Source organism: Mytilus californianus, unplaced genomic scaffold (assembly GCF_021869535.1).
Source record: "Mytilus californianus isolate M0D057914Y unplaced genomic scaffold, xbMytCali1.0.p SCAF_6, whole genome shotgun sequence".
Lineage (NCBI taxonomy): Eukaryota > Metazoa > Mollusca > Bivalvia > Mytilida > Mytilidae > Mytilus > Mytilus californianus.
The window spans coordinates 79,464,115-79,480,920 of record NW_026262712.1 but is presented as its reverse complement, the minus strand read 5'-3'; the positions used below and the strand labels follow the sequence as shown (position 1 = coordinate 79,480,920).

Here is a 16,806-nt window from a genome sequence, read left to right as displayed (position 1 = left end):
TCCATACACCACATACATGTATAGTTCACCTGGTGCTTATAAACTTATCTGAGAAACAGACATAATCATGTAACTTTAACCGTAATCAGTGATCCATGAAGTTATGAGAGGTCGAGGTCAGGTGAATCCTGTCTGACTAAAATGTAGAAGTTGCAAGGAAACCCAAACAGAAAATATATTAAACATAAGGTAGATCTTACATATGTTTGTCTCGCCTGTGATTTGAGACAAAGGGAATACTATCCAGCGGCAGCAGTGATGTAAACTTTTTGAATAAAGCTTTATATTTCAGAAGATAGAAGACCCGGATGTTTCATCCCGTATGATAATGCAGCTATTTTATGTTTGAAGTCCTTTGTCCTTGACCTCATCATCCTGGTTCAAGGACTACTTGAAAAAAAAATTATGGTGTGAATTTCTCACTTTTTATGAGTATTAGGATAAATATATATCAAGACTATCAGAATACTTCTTGTAGGAGTTATTTTACTGAAATGATGACTTTTATCAATTTTTTGCATTTTAGACTATCATCATGATTTCTATAATAGAAGAACTTTCTAAATAAATGGGGAAAGTGTCCAGGTGTCCGAGGGACACAGATGATGCCCCCGCTTGCATACATGTATCATATAAATTTATAAAGGGACATAACTAAAGAAAGGTAAAAGTGAAGCTAATTGATTTGAGTTTTGAAGTAATAAGTAATGTGTATAAGTTTCATAAAATTTGGTTGAGGTAAACTTTATAAGTTATAGAATGGAAAACAAAAATTCAGCAATTTTTCCTTTTTGTAAACATGGTAAAGGGGTTTAACTCTAGAACAGCTAAAGTGACACCACCAAAAATCAAACTTGATCTGTATTTTGTGGTAATAAGCATGTTGTTATTGTGTATAAGTTTCATAACATTTGGTGAAGACAAACTTAAGTATAGAACAGAAACGAAAAATTCAGCAATTTTTCCATTTGAAAACATGGAAAAGGAGCAAAACTATAGAACAGTTAAAGTGACACCACCAAAATTCAAACTTGATCTGTATTTTGTAGTAATGAGCATTGTGTATATTGTTCCATAACATTTGGTTGAGGCAAACGTAAGTAAGAGAATGGACACTTTTCGATTTGTAAAGGGGCATAACTCTAGAACTGTAAAGTGATGCCACCAAAATTTAAACTTGATCTGTGTTTTGTGGTAATAAGCATTGTGTATAAGTTTCAAATCATTTGGTTGAGGCAAACTAAAGTTAGAGAACGGAAACCAACTTTGGGACAGACATAAGTACCCTGTATGAATATACAGACAGACAAGGGTAAAACTTAATGCCCCAGCCCTTCCCTATGGCGGGGGCATAAAAATAATCACCATCAGAAATGGTCAGTTGTCCTCTAATTGGAATAATTGCTCTTTAATGAAGATTTTTACCTGTTTGATTGCATTTTTGCCCAGGTTTTTACATTTTCTATTTAAAGAGGTTAATCATGTTAATAGATTGAAATTGTTTACCTGAAAATGTGGTGCGAGTTGGTAGTCCTTAATTCAGAACAGTTTAATTCTGTTACTCATTAGCATGATTAGTGGGGCGAGTTGGAAGACTTTTAAACATAAATTGTTTGAAATTAAATAACTGCCCACCTACATTCCTACTGAGTCTTTGTTTGACAATAAAAATATTGTATTGTATTTGTGGGGCAATTGGGCATACCTTTCTGCAGCCATGTCAGCGGGAATTTACCAATACATTTTTCACAAGTCACAGTGGCGGATCCAGAAATTTTCATAAGAGGGGGCCCATTGACTGCCTAAGAGGGGGCCTGCTCCAGTCATGCTTCAGTGATTCCCTATATAATCAACCAAATTTTTCCCACAAAAGGGGGGGGGCCCGGGCCCCCTGAAACACCCTCTAAATCCGCCTCTGAGTCATGTAAGTGGGGAGAGTTGGCATACCTATATCAAACGGTATTTTACCTTTTTTTTCATAAGTGGGGCGATTATGAGTGGGGCGAGTTGTCATAGATTCATTTTTTGGAATAGTCCTAAAAACTGAACCAGCTATGAAAAGGGAGTTAATCGTAAAATTAAATACAATATAAAATAAGTAGAAATAAAAGACTAATAAACTTAAACCGATCAGCTTATTATTTCAACACTGATGTCTCTTGCTGATAATTTTATTAATGATATATATACCTGTCTATTGCTTGAACTTCTGATCTGGAAAACTTTCTGTGTATTGAATTAGCTTTGTAATACCCCAATTCAGTCCCAAGACATAGAAATCTTTTGAGTTTATCGATATCTGAAACCTCGAATACATATCCTCCAGCCACATTACGGATTTGTGAATATCCTGGCAGAGGTTCTGACTGGTCAGTAGGATCACCTTGCGGTTGTATCTGGGAATCTACCTCCATCTCGTCCATTTTGTTTTGTTTCCTTGAAGTCAACTGTCAAGACCTGTGAAAACGAAAGTAAAATATTAATTTTTATTGACATTTGAATTCAGCGATGTTTAAAAAAATATATAAAACAAACGTTGTTTTTTAAACAAACGAACAAACTAGACTATTTACGAAAAAGGTTGTACTTTAATTTAGATGTGATTGTGGGTATACGACAACTCGGTCCTAATCCATCTCGGACCAATTACTGTTAAAGTCTTATCTTTCCCGCAAATGTCTTTTCTTCTGTTAAATATATATATATATATGGAGACATATATGTATTTGTACTACATACATATCCCTGATATACATCATATATATATATATTATATATACATATATATAAACAAGTCTAAATTGAAAACAACGTTCAAACCTATGATTGCGTTGGATAAAAACCGCAATTTTTATACGTGTGCATGCAAAACAAATTTCTTTGTAGAGGGGTCTAAATACAGCACAAACAACATTTTCCAAAAGACCAAAAAAGTGAAAAAGTATATTTTAACAAAACGCATTTGACTAGCAGTTCGAACAACGGATGTTCTTAAACCCTGCTGACTGCCATGGCGATTGCCAAATAAACGGATCACAGATGTAACACAATGGATCTTAATTATATTAATTTAATACCAAACAGAAAACAATAAACTTGCGGAAAAGATGGTATACCGCATATATATATATATATATATATATATATATATATACCCGGCTGTCTATAATTGCTGGGTACATCACAAAGGGGCGGATCCAGCCATTTTCAAAAAAAAGGGAAAGGGGGGGGGGGGGGGGGGCTCCCAACCCAGGTTAAAAGGGGGGTTCCAATCATATGTCCCCAGTACCGACCGTGCGAGGGCTGTATAGCCAGTAAAGGTCATTCCGACACTGACAACTCGTACTCATTCAACTCGTACTCTTTTTATCGGTTCGTACTTTTACCAACTTGGATTAACTCGTACCCAATATTTTTCAGCATAATTGTGTTTCAATTATAAGTTATATTGAAAATCGTAATTACTATTTTCATTATTTAATTGATCTGCTGATATGATTTTTCTAAATGTTTTTGTTAAATCATACAGCAGAAGTCTTTAATTGTGAAGTAATGAATTCATTAGTTATCATGAACCCTTGTTGGTAAATAAAAATATACATTGTATAGAACATCATCTCAAGCATGAACTATCCATAGAATATTGGAAAAGCTGAGATATTTTTTTACTGATTTTCGGGTTAGTGGAAATAATTGCTTACATCCACTTCATCATATTCATATGAACCATGGCGGATAGTTGTCTTATTGACTGTGACAATCATAAACATTTGTACCTCATTTAAAGTTTATTCAAGTAATTGCACGACAAAGCGCTCACTCGCTACTAAAAGGTCTACAAGTCATCAATGATATAAGCTAAGGTCACTTTTTAAAATCAACCTGACCTTCATTAAGTCACAGAAAACAACATGTCATGATAAATTTGAAAAGGTTTCGTCAAATTGTTTTTAAGTTATTTCACGGACATCGCTATAAGTATCACTTGATGCACGGACACTGTTTGGCAGCCGGCCGTCCGCCCGCCAGCCGTACATCACCAAATTAATAAAAAAAAATCTGGTTAAAGTCATTCGAAATTTAATTGCTTAACTCATCAGTTCGATAAAAAGCAGTGAAAAAAACATCTAACAAAAACATACAACCGATGTGGCAGTGTATTTATACATGATCCCTCACAACTAAAAAGACCCAACTGAGATCAGAGAGTACTCGCAGTTACTGGTAGCTGTTTCGAAGTCAGAAACAACTAAATAAATCAATGTCTTGTATCTAAGACTTACATATCCATCAATACACAGCCAACATCCAATGGATATATAGGGAAAGACGTCGTTAACAGTCAAAGAAGAAATTTAGGTATTAACATATTGCAGTACCGTAAATGTCTCGCAAGTATCAGTGTATGTAATGTGCGAATCCAGAAATACCATTTTCACTGTATTAGCTATGAATTTCTGATGTAGAATGATAAATAAACAGACGACAAATTCATGATTTTTGAATAAAATACGAAATTATAAATAATATGTACTGTTTTTATAAATTCATGATATACATTGTAGGTAAGAGATGCGAATGAGTTTTCATCGCGCCTACATCCATCCAGGTGTAAAATTGATATACAAATAGATAAATATTAAGAATGGTTCACGAACAGAGCGTGCAAGAGATTTAAAAGCAGCAGTTAAGTTACATTTGCAAAAAAAAGTGTACCTTTTATCATTATTATTAATGTTGTATAACTTAAAACAGGTTTTATTACTTAGTTTGTTGATATTGATTTAAATTCCACTATGGCTGTTTTCGTTATGCGATTCATGTTTACTGTCGAATAATGATACTTGACTTTCATTTTCACTGTAGGGCGATTCTTTAAGTTGTATATGTAATGCATTTTCACAGAAGGAAATTAATTAATTTTCATCATATAAAGTCTTAATTCAGCCGATTCTCTGACAAAATGTATGAAGTCAGAAGGACTGATTATATATACATACTTTGTGAGTCCTATTAGCCTAATATTTTCACCAAAGACTAATTTAGTTTAAACATATTTTATTTGCTTAAATATGCAAAAGGGATGAGACACAAGTTAATCAAACTTATGAAGTCTTCTCCCATGAACAATTTATAACAATAGAATTTTTTACAAAGCATGCATGCAAACAATACATTGTATATATTGGATATGCAAAAGATGATGTGTGATGATGTGAATGGTTGTACACAATATACATGTATATGCACTTTAGTGTGCTGTATTACACAATTAGAAACCTCTTTGACTCTTTAATAAACTCATAAACATTCTTTAAAATTCTTTCATTTTCATCATTAGTTAATGACGAATCACCGGAGGTTAAGATGTTCAATTTAATAGAGAGTTCTCTGGTAACCAGTTCAGATCATTAGATAGTTTGATTCTTATATTCGTATAATTAGGACATTCAAAAAAGAAGTGAAATGAATCTTCACGCTTAGCACCACAGCTACAAGACAGATCTGAAATTATATTAACTCTGTTAAGATCATAATTCAAAAACGAGGCTGAGCATCTAAGTTGAGTCAAAATGATGTTGAGTTTACGATTGCCAAATTTATAATGTTTGGGTACTTGGGCTTTTGAATTCAGTTTAAGATTTTTTAATTCAGTTTTGAATTTACCTAAAGACTAATTAACGTACAGTACTGTTCAGTTAAGTATTCAATGTTTATGAAAACAAAGTTTTGTTCCTGACAGCATTGTTTATTTTTTATATTACATGAACACCCTGTGAATATTTTAAATAGACAGGTCTGTGAATTACTTGTAATCATCGCGAAACAACCATTATGTGTAACTCAAACTTGATTCAACTACGAATAAAGCATAATTGGTTGGCTCTTACACTAAATGCGACCGTGTATTTTGTGATTTGTTGTTGTTTAAAATACATAATGCGAATGAGAAACCCGTTGTTTTATTTTATTTGCAGACATTTAATTGAAAAACTGAACTCAAAATTTGGGCACTGTACGATATATTCTCATTGGTTTTTGTTTGCTTTCTTAAGTACCGTTCGTTGTAAATTCTTGTACTTTTCGTTGTGCGAAAGCCTATCAATATGCAAGGCAGAAATGTGTATGAAACGGCGGGACAAATTTTCAAAGCTTTTTCAAGAGAGTGCTTAACCTTTTCAAGGAAAATTCGTAATACAAATACGTTATTTTCATGGATGTTCTAATCTAGTATATTTTCGGATCAAATATTTGAATACGCAAGATATGAACGTGTATCACCTTAAAACGATGTGACGCATATCAACCGACCTTCGTGTGAGCTTGACCTTTGACTTCAACATCAAAATACTGAATTTTATTAGAAACATGATTGCAACCAGGCGCAATGAGTGGGCTTCTCTTGCTCTAGTAAGTTCTGTTTCACGTTAAACAAATACAAAACGTTTGTTGTTTTAATCTTCAATAGGAAATGTTAGAAATGTCAAATAGTTATAGTTGTTGCAAATGCTTGCTTACAATAATAAAAGATATGTATCTATACTACTGAAAGAAGAGACAGATTTTATTGCGCCGCAACTCCTCTAAAACCATACAAAGTCGGAAATATTTTTGATATGACGTATAAATGTAGTCAGTAATTTGTACTTCTGAGTTCCTGAATTTGTCTTTAAAACATGCAATCTTTTTTCCACAGAAAACGCTAATTTTTGAGAAAATATCCAGATTTGGAGATCGTTATCGATCCGTGTGTTATATCGGCGTCGAATTTTAGTCATTTCGTACCCTAACCATTTCGTACATACATGTAATTTCGTACCTCATGGAAGATTTATATGTGTTTCATTGATGTGCTATTTCGTACCTCGTGGAAGATTTATATATATATATACAATTTCGTACCTCATGGAAGGTTTGTATGTTCACCATTTCGTACCTCATGGAAGGTTTGTATGTATACTATTTCGTACTTGTTACTGTTAGTAACTATAACAAGAGTGCACACGCTGAAATGTCTCGCCTTCTTTACTAATCATTGATATTATGTTGATAGTCCTAAATATAAAGCTTTATTACAACTGTCACATAAACTTAACATTAACCAAGAAAACTAAACATTGACCAATGAACCATGAAAATGAGGTCAAGGTCAGATGAACCATGCTAGGCAGGCATGTACAGCTAACAATTCTTCCATACAACAAATATAGTTGACCTATTGCTTATAGTTTAAGAAAAACAGACGAAAACACAAAAACTTAACACTGAGCAATGAACCTTGAAAATGAGGTCAAGGTCAAATAAAACCTGCGTAACTGACATATAGATCATAAAATATTTCCATACACCAAATATAGTTGAACTATTGCATATAGTATTAGAAAAAAAGACCAAAACTCAAAAAATTAACTTTGACCACTGAACCATGAAAATGAGGTCAAGGTAAGATGACACCTGCCAGCTAGACATGTACACCTTACAATCATTCCATACACCAAATATAGATGACCTATTGCATGCAGTATTAGAAAGAAAGACCAAAACTCAAAAACTTAACTTTGACCACTGAACCATGAAAATGAGGTCAAGGTCAGATGACACCTGCCAGCTAGACATGTACACCTTACAATCATTCCATACACCAAATATAGTAGACCTATTGCATACAGTATAAGAAAAACAGACCAAAACACAAAAACTTAACTATAACCACTGAACCATGAAAATGAGGTCAAGGTCAGATGACACCTGCCAGTTGGACATGTACACCTTACAGTCCTTCCATACACCGAATATACTAGACCTATTGCTTATAGGATCTGAGATATGGACTTGACCACGAAAACTTAACCTTGTTCACTGATCCATGAAATGAGGTCGAGGTCAAGTGAAAACTGTCTGACGGGCATGAGGACCTTGCAAGGTACGCACATACCAAATATAGTTATCCTATTACTTATAATAAGAGAGAATTTAACATTACAAAAAATCTGAACTTTTTTTTCAAGTAGTCACTGAACCATGAAAATGAGGTCAAGGACATTGGACATGTGACTGACGGAAACTTCGTAACATGAGGCATCCATATACAAAGTATGAAGCATCCAGGTCTTCCATCTTCTAAAATATAAAGCTTTTAAGAAGTTAGCTAACGCCGCCGCCGCCGCCGCCGCCGCCGCCGCCGGATCGCTATCCCTATGTCGAGCTTTCTGCGACAAAAGTCGCAGGCTCGACAAAAACAGTTGCAGATAATTATTTCTTTGTTGGTTAATTAACCTCATATTTCTAGAGTTTAACAATTAATTAAGGACAAATCCTGCACACAAACAAAGTGTTATAATAACTATTAAAGTTTTCAATTGCTGCTTAATCAAACCAATCATCGGTCTTTATATTTTTTTTACGTCCAGATGCATAATTTTATTTATGTTATATTTAAAAAAAAAATTAAAATCATGAAAAACTTTACAAAGATATGATACGAAATAGTTAACATGTATTAAGTCCATGAGGTACGAAATGGTAGATGCATTTGGCCCATAGGGTACGAAATAGATATTATCTTGGTACAAAATGGTACATGTTGGGCACGAAATGGCAAATTTGGGTACGAAATGGCAGAGGTACGAAATGGTCAAGGTACGAAATGACTTGCTTCCTCGGCGTCACACATCAGCGTATAGCACCGACGTAGACCGGGCGTGGTAAAGAAAAACCATGTAGGCTGCCAATACGATAGTTTTGTACGCAGTCAACTTGTGAATCATATCTGTATCGTGTGCACAACGAGCTTTAAACGTGTTTAGGGCGTACGAGAAGCGTACATAAGCGTTTATCGAGCGTTGAAGTAACGTATGTTGACGTTTGTCTAACCTAGATGGAGCACGCAATGAAAGAAAAACGTCCCTTGAACGTATTTGAGACGTGTCCCGGTCGGACGATTATCCGTGCTTTCGGCATGTCTGGGATATGTAATTCTGCAGTGTTTGAACTATTTCTGGAAACACTTGGTCTTGTAAATTCACGGACATATGCCACTATAAATGTCAGAACAAGTTTTGTTAAATGTCAGAAAACGTTTTTAATACGCCAAGGGTGCGTTTTATACGTTCATGGAGCGCTGAAACTACGCCAGGCGTATATTACAAACACGCCCCTCATGCGTCCAAGTAAAAGTCGACCGATCTTGAGGCGTATACAACGTGCCCTAAACGTGTCTCAAACGTATCTGTAGCGTTTGGCAAAGCCCTTGTAACGTATGTAATACGTGTGTGTAGCGAACAGGTATGCGCTTGACAAACGCTACAGCTAGATGAATCTTTTTATGCTGCATAAAATTTAACTTGAGTTATAGCGTTCACCAAGCGTATACCTCTGCATTTCGACGTAATTCAAACTTATGCAACGCGCGTCTAACGATTGCTTAGACGTTGCGCACGATGTTGGTACTACTTAGCGTTACACGACGTTCCTCATGCATAATGAAGCAATTTCGACGATTTCAAAGAACGTTTCACTAAAGCGTTCAAGCTTATAATTGATGAGGTCAATTTACTGTTATGAATTTGGTAACCGATTTCGGTTTGTCTGAAAATGCATAGTTTAACAAATAAAACTCAAAGTGGTCTTACACATAATTTTTTTAATGAATATTCATTTTTAGGAGTTGTCAGTCTTTCAAGGCCATAATTGATAATTTTACTTTTGGCAGCAGTTCGCATTAATGAATCATACATTAATTTCCAAATTTATACAGATTTCTTTTTAATATAAATTATATTTTGAACTTATTTTCCCTTTTTATTGCATGTTTATACATACTCCTTTTGTTGCATTTCTTTCCGTTTCCGTTTCCTTTCTATATTTTATCATTTCCCGATGCTTTCTTTGTCGCAAAATTTCTAGGTAGTTAAACATTTTGGATTCATGTTTTTCTCATTTCTGTAATTTTGTGGCATTATGCATATCCTTTGTTTTGTTATAATTGCCAGCAATGGTTTTTCTCTATTTTATTTTATTAACAAAAAAATTATGCATACTGCTTTTGATGATATAAAACTTGCAGATAGACAATGTTCCTTGAAAAAAAACAAATGTCATGAATGTGCTGGAAAAAAAAACTAAGGTCCCGATATTTTTTATATCAATCTCATTTGGTCAACATTTGAATTTAAACTTAAACTTTTCCTTTATCATACATTGGTTATATTATAACTTATATTTTAATTTTCATTCGAATTAAACTGGATACAAATAATTATGATATAAAATTGAAAACCCGAGCATGACATTAATTACGTTTTGCGAACGTTGGGACAAAACGGCTAACATGAGGGTACCCAAATTGTACCTATTTTGACAGTTTTTTCATCTACGTTTTTTTATGATCTAGACAAAAGTTTCCATTCTGTGTTTATTTTGTAGACATATTATTACTTAATATATAGTTACACCAATATAATTTTGAATCTGTATTGAATCATTGAAAAATGGACTTGAACCGACCTCCAAACGATCCATGATTCTGTAATGAGGAGTACCCAAATTGCACCCATGCTTAAATTCACATCCTTAAAAATCGAATAACAGATGTTTTGTTCTATTTCTTCTAATATTTAGAACAATTTGACATTAGTCCATGCTTTATATTCATTTTTTTTTAGAAATGGATGCTTGTAACATATTTTATTTGCTCATTTTTAAAAGATGACTTTTTGTGAACGTCGCATGGCGACGTTTTCGTAAATTTTTCTTTTTCGGTGAATGGTTCATCTGTTGATATATTATAATACTGTGAACGTTTTGTGTATATTTAAATATATTTCCCTATGTTGAAAGACGTGTATAATGTCAAATCATAAAATTACAAATTGTTTAGTCCCAAAGAAAACTTGTAAGATTTCCCCAGCTATTTTTGTTGAATAGGTGCAATTTGGGTACTGTGACGTTATACTTTTTGAAACGATCTAAAAATCTTGTTGCCTATCGAAAAAATGTTAAACACTATATTGTTTAAAAAGAAAAAGAAAAAAACTTTTACCGCCTAGTTTTATTTTCTATGATCTAACTATGCTTATTTAATATACAGCCTGTAAAATACTCAATTGTAAAGAAAAGACAGCGTTTTTTTTCGTTGGGACAAGATGGCTATACTTTTTGAAGTCATTGCAATAGAAACTATACGTATGGTTTCGGCAAAAAAATATCATGAACCAGGAGAAAAATAAAAAAACTTTCAAAATATCATAAATATTTTTTCTCTCAGCTTTTCCAATTACACGGTATAAATGCACAAACCCGATATTATGCTTATCTTGCATATGCTTGGATATTTTTCAGACCGTTTTCAAAAATAACATTTTCCGGTTTACGGTTTCAGTGATATTGATTTTGCTTTAACAAGCAATTAACAACAACAATAGCAATACTCTTGTGAAGTTTTACGATGATCAGAAAAAAAAACCGTAGGAAAGAAACGGAACTCCGATCTTGTGCACACAAAATGTAATGTTGGACATTACGTTTTTGCGTAAAAATGGGATAATTAAGTGTTATAATTCTTGATATTTTAAATTTCGGTTCCTTTTTTTCTTAATTTTCAAGATTAATGTAATAAACTCAACCAGAAATCACTATATTTTTATCGAACTGACCAGTCTACGCATTTATTTTCATGCTAATCTATAGCAAAATGGAATTCGTACCAACATCGTGCGCAATGTCTTATCGTTCCTCTTGCATGCACCTAACGTATACGGACTTATTCAATTTTCTCTGTACGTCTGGTGCACGTCGGGCTATACGCCAATGTGTGACGCCGGAATAAGGCTTAGTCGACGTACTGAATTCAATCGCTGTCACATTGTTTCCTATTGTACTGTTTAATCAGCACGACCTTATAAGATGGCATTACGAATACTAAAAATCCAAACTTAAAATATTATAAGGCGTATAGGAACAGTTTACAATTTGTTAGCCGGCATGACAAACACTTATATTTTTGTAATATTTCTAAATCTTCGAATGATGGAGTTACACCTCCAGATTTACCACTTCGTACCCAACATAGCTTAGATATTGATGAAGTAACGGAGGATGAGATTAAAGACAAGTCATACTCAAATCTTTGGAAATTGGTAAAGCATCCCGTGAAGATTGTATTAGTCATCAAATGTTGAAATATACTGCTAATAGTGTGTGTGTACCTTTATCATATATATTTGATTGTTCAATGAGAACTTCAAAATTTCCAAGTTGCTGGAAAGTTGCTAATGTTTTAGCTTTTTTTAAAAAAGGGGATAAATCGGTGGTTTCAAACTATCGTCCTATTGCATTGTTAAGCTGTGTGGGTAAAGTTTTTGAAAGAATAGTTTATAAACATATTTTTAATTTCATTTTTGAACACAAGCTATTGTATAAATTCCAGTCAGGTTTCGTTCCTGGTCATTCAACATTTCGTCAAATGATTGAGATTTATCACAGAATTTGTTTAGCTATGGAAGATAAAGAAATTATGTGTATGATTTTTTGTGTTATCTCGAAGGCTTTTGACCGACTTTGGCATAAAGGTCTATTAGCAAAAATCAAAACTTATGGCATAAAAGGCAAATTATTGGTGTGGATTGAAAATTATTAATGTAATAGGAAACAGAAAGTGCTTCTAAAAAATTCAGAATCTGCATTTGGAACATTAAAAGCCGGTGTGCCCAAGGCTCAGTACTTTGGCCCATATTATTTCTTATGTTTATAAATGACATATCAGATGAAATTCAATGTTTAGTTAGACTTTTTGCCAATGATAGTTCACTTATGTATTCCTCGAATGATGCTATAGATATATTGAAAGGAGATTAAATATGGATCTAGAAACATTAAATGATTGGTCAAAACAATGGCTTGTAGATTTTAATCCTCAGAAAACAGAATATATGGTTTTTAATTTCCGTAAGGATTCCCAGCCTATCAATTTGAAATTCAATGGACAATTTATTAAAAAGGTTGATGACCACAAACATTTGGGTGTTACTTTTTCTAATAATTGCAAGTGGTCAGTACATATAGATAATATTTGCTGTAGTGCCTCTAAACAGATTTTTGTGCTGAGAAAATTGAAATATATTCTTAACAGAAACAATCTTAATAAGATATATCTTGCATACATACTTCCACTTTTAGAATATATATATGCATGCGAGTTATGGGATGGATGTTGTGTTAGAGATTCTGAAAAAATTGAGCGCTTGCAGCTTGAGGCAGCCAGAATTATTACTGAACTTCCGCAATTTTCAAGTAAAGAGTCACTACTTTTTGAAACTGGATGGGAAACTTTGAGTTCTAGAAGAAATAGACGTAAATTATGTTTATTTCATAAAATAAACAGCAATAATGTTCCAGAATATCTTATGGATTGTATCTCGGATTATACAGATGATAATTATTATAATACTAGAAACCGTTCTCACTATAGAGTACCGAGATGTAGATTGGACATATTTTCTAAATCTTTTTTCCCTTCTTCAATTCGTACATGGAATTTATTACCGTTAGATATTAGATCCATACAATCATCTCCAAATTTCAAAAACACATCCGGCGAAATGATATTTCATTTTTGGTACCTCAATATTATTTCATTGGAAACAGGATGAAAAATATACTGCATACAAAATTACGACATACATGTAGATGTAGTCCTTCAAAAGCTGATTTATACAGAGGTAATTTAGTAAATGACCCAAGTTGTGAATGTGGGTGTCCATTAGAAGATTCGATTCATTTTTTCTTAGAATGTCCACTCTACATAAATTTTAGAAATCAGCTCTTTGGATCCATTCAACACTTAGCTGCTATCTGCATAGAACATAATTTATTTGGAACAGACAAAATTGCTGTTGAACAAAACACAATCCTTTTCAGAAATGTACATAGTTATATACGCCATACAAAAAGATTCTTTGATTAATATTGCTGTATCTTAAAGTGTACTCGTATCCAACTGTAACTGTTTAAACATAATATATTTAGTGTATATATTTTTCATATTGTACTGAATTATATAATTGCTGTCATCTTGAAATTTTGTATATTGTACTTATTTGGAGAGGATTATCTTAAGTTGTTATAACTTGTATCCAATCCTATTGTATAATTAGACAATAAAATATGTTTAAACTAAACTAGACAAAAACGGTGAATAAAAGAATTCAACTATATATATAACTAATATAGAACAATGGTGTTGATTAAAAAATAAAACCATTCCAGGCCCTTTTGTTTTCCAAATAATTGATATTACAAGTAAGTAATAAGTTCCAGGTCGACGGGTTCAAACAGAAAGAGTTTGAAAGTAGAGAAGACCGTGTATCTTATAAACAACATGACTTTATCAGATGACATACGAAGACTAAAAATCCAGGCTAAAAATAAGGCTTACATATAATTAGATGTCGCGGGTGTTTTCTAGTTTCAATAGAAACAGCAAAATTATGTTCTCGATGTTTTACTAACGAACGGTGCAGAATTATAACGAAATCACGCAACGACCATACAGAAAAAAAATTCGACGAACGGTACACAACGCACAACGTCCGGAATCAACCATACGTTGGTTATACCCGTGTTTATTCAAGTAAGCATCTACGACTAGCTTCCATTTCAAATTGTAAATATCATCAATATTAAAGTCATTACTGAAAAGTCTATTTTCAGTTATTGCATGTAGAATTATCATATAAAACAACAATGAAAATTCATCGCACCTCCAAAAATTCCACATCAGAGATGATTGCACTTACAGTGATAATTCATCGCATATATAGTTAAAATGAATCGCATTCATTAATCAATATTATGGATTTTGTTGCTTTGATTACACTTTTTGGGACTTTAGTCCTGTTATTATACATTAAAAAGTTACATTCTAATGAAATTGTGTTAAAAAATACTTTCAAATAATTTAATATGTATTTTCAAAATGTAAACAAACACAGTTTTTCCCGTCATCCTTTATTCTACAATAGACATACTCGCATACGACAGTGAACATGAACTAACTGGATTCGCACTTTATATACACTGAGTATTGTTTTATAGTTTGTCTCATTTGCACACAGAAACACGTTCGGCTGGTCATTTTGCACCGCAAAAATGAAAGGTACTTTCAGCTTACAAGTATTTAAGTCCAATTTTATATTTTATTCTTACTTCACGAATATTTTATGGTTATTTCTAACTTTATCATATATTGCCCCGTCTACAATTATAGTGTAAGGCATTATCTTTTCCTGTCTGTTTGTCCGTTTTTCTGGTATTATTTTCAAGTTTTGGTTTCAGATAGTTTACAATACCTCAAAGTTGTTGTCACATCAACTAGAAACGTAGTACGCATGTTCGTTATGATTGCAAACTTTTAAAATTACAAGCAAAATAACAATTTTTACCCTGATTTCCAGGTCCAATGACCAAGTTGTAAGTTTTAGGTAGTTGGATTTACATCAACTTGAATCTTAATACACATATTCATAACGTAGTTGACTCTTTGACATATGGACACAAATTTCTGGATCCACTAAACGTTGAAATATGATCGTGAGTGCGGAGCATGTGTTCTATTGACATATATTCCTGATAAGGTTTAACGATCTCCGAAAGGAATTTTTACATGCGCTAGGAAATTAAGGACAAGGAGTAAAAATGTAGATCTCCGATTTCGTTATAGTTTGTACTTGAGCTCATATGTAGTACAACTAAATCAGAGATCTATATTTTAGTTAGATTAATAACTTCAGTTCTTCATACGCGCCTTTATTCTACACAAAATTAAACAGTTGGACCTAAATCAAAACAGTTTTAAAAATGGCAAAATCTGAAAATTGAGCATTGATAATCCGGAAAAAACCCCAAAAAGTTCCATTTATCCTCTATATCCTCAATTACCTGTAGGATTCGACCATTTCTCCGTCGACGAAGGTTCTCCCACAATTAGCTTTACATTAATTCTTACAGAGACAACAGATTTGAAGTACTAGTGATTCTAGCATATGTAAATGCGGTCACCAAATATTAATTGAAATACAGAAATACAGAATCTCGCATTTGTTGCAAAAAATAATTTAAACATTAAGACTATTTGAACAACCAACCTGTTATTATTTTAGTTTATCACTGTACTTCTCTATAGCTGTGATAAAAAGTGGAACTAGGAGTAGCTTGTTTCCGCATGGTTCAATTATGACCATCATCACGTGCACTGATCAATATATAATCAACGATCGTAGTTTAAAGTTGGCGTTTATCATATACGAAACACCTGAATGAGAAGAAGAAAAAAAAGCAATCAAATTACGGAAGCATTCTATATACTAAGTGATTTAATCGTGTCAAATATAATATGTACAATATTTGAAATGAAATGAACCCTTGCAATTTATCAAAACACGAAGTATTTTATTTCTTATCTTCACTCTGTTTTTTAGGGACTTGTGTTACTCACCCGTTAGTTCAGTTTTAAAAGTGTAAATTTCATATTGTAGCATTTTATTGACTGTTGTTTGTTTGTTCAGAATTTTCTTTTTGACCAATCTGTCATTCGTCTTAATTCTACTTTACTTAAGTTTTCGATTATAACCTTTATAGTAAGTATCTGCTCCTTTCTTCTGGTCGATATTTTGATAATAAAACTTGCCAACTTCAATGATTTGATAGCGTTAAATACTTTCTGGACTCTAAATATAAATATCGTTAATTTCAAATTACAGTGAATGAAAGTCCGTGAACTTGGTTAGGAGAGTTGTTTCTGCTTTTGAT

At 33.0% G+C, this 16,806-nt stretch overlaps 1 protein-coding gene across 4 annotated transcripts in view; it reads right to left on the bottom strand.

Moving 5' to 3' along the window:
* Window positions 1-16,806, bottom strand: part of LOC127707001 (RNA-binding protein RO60-like) — a 40,726-nt gene that overhangs the window by 6,036 nt on the left and 17,884 nt on the right. For all 4 annotated transcript variants that reach the window (XM_052211765.1, XM_052211768.1, XM_052211767.1 and 1 more), the window contains 2 exons: window positions 16,143-16,309; window positions 2,191-2,457 (listed from right to left, as the gene is read on the bottom strand). In XM_052211765.1, coding sequence (XP_052067725.1) covers window positions 2,191-2,423 — 233 coding nt within the window. In that variant the 5' untranslated portion in view covers window positions 2,424-2,457; window positions 16,143-16,309. The remainder of the gene's footprint in view (window positions 1-2,190; window positions 2,458-16,142; window positions 16,310-16,806) is intronic.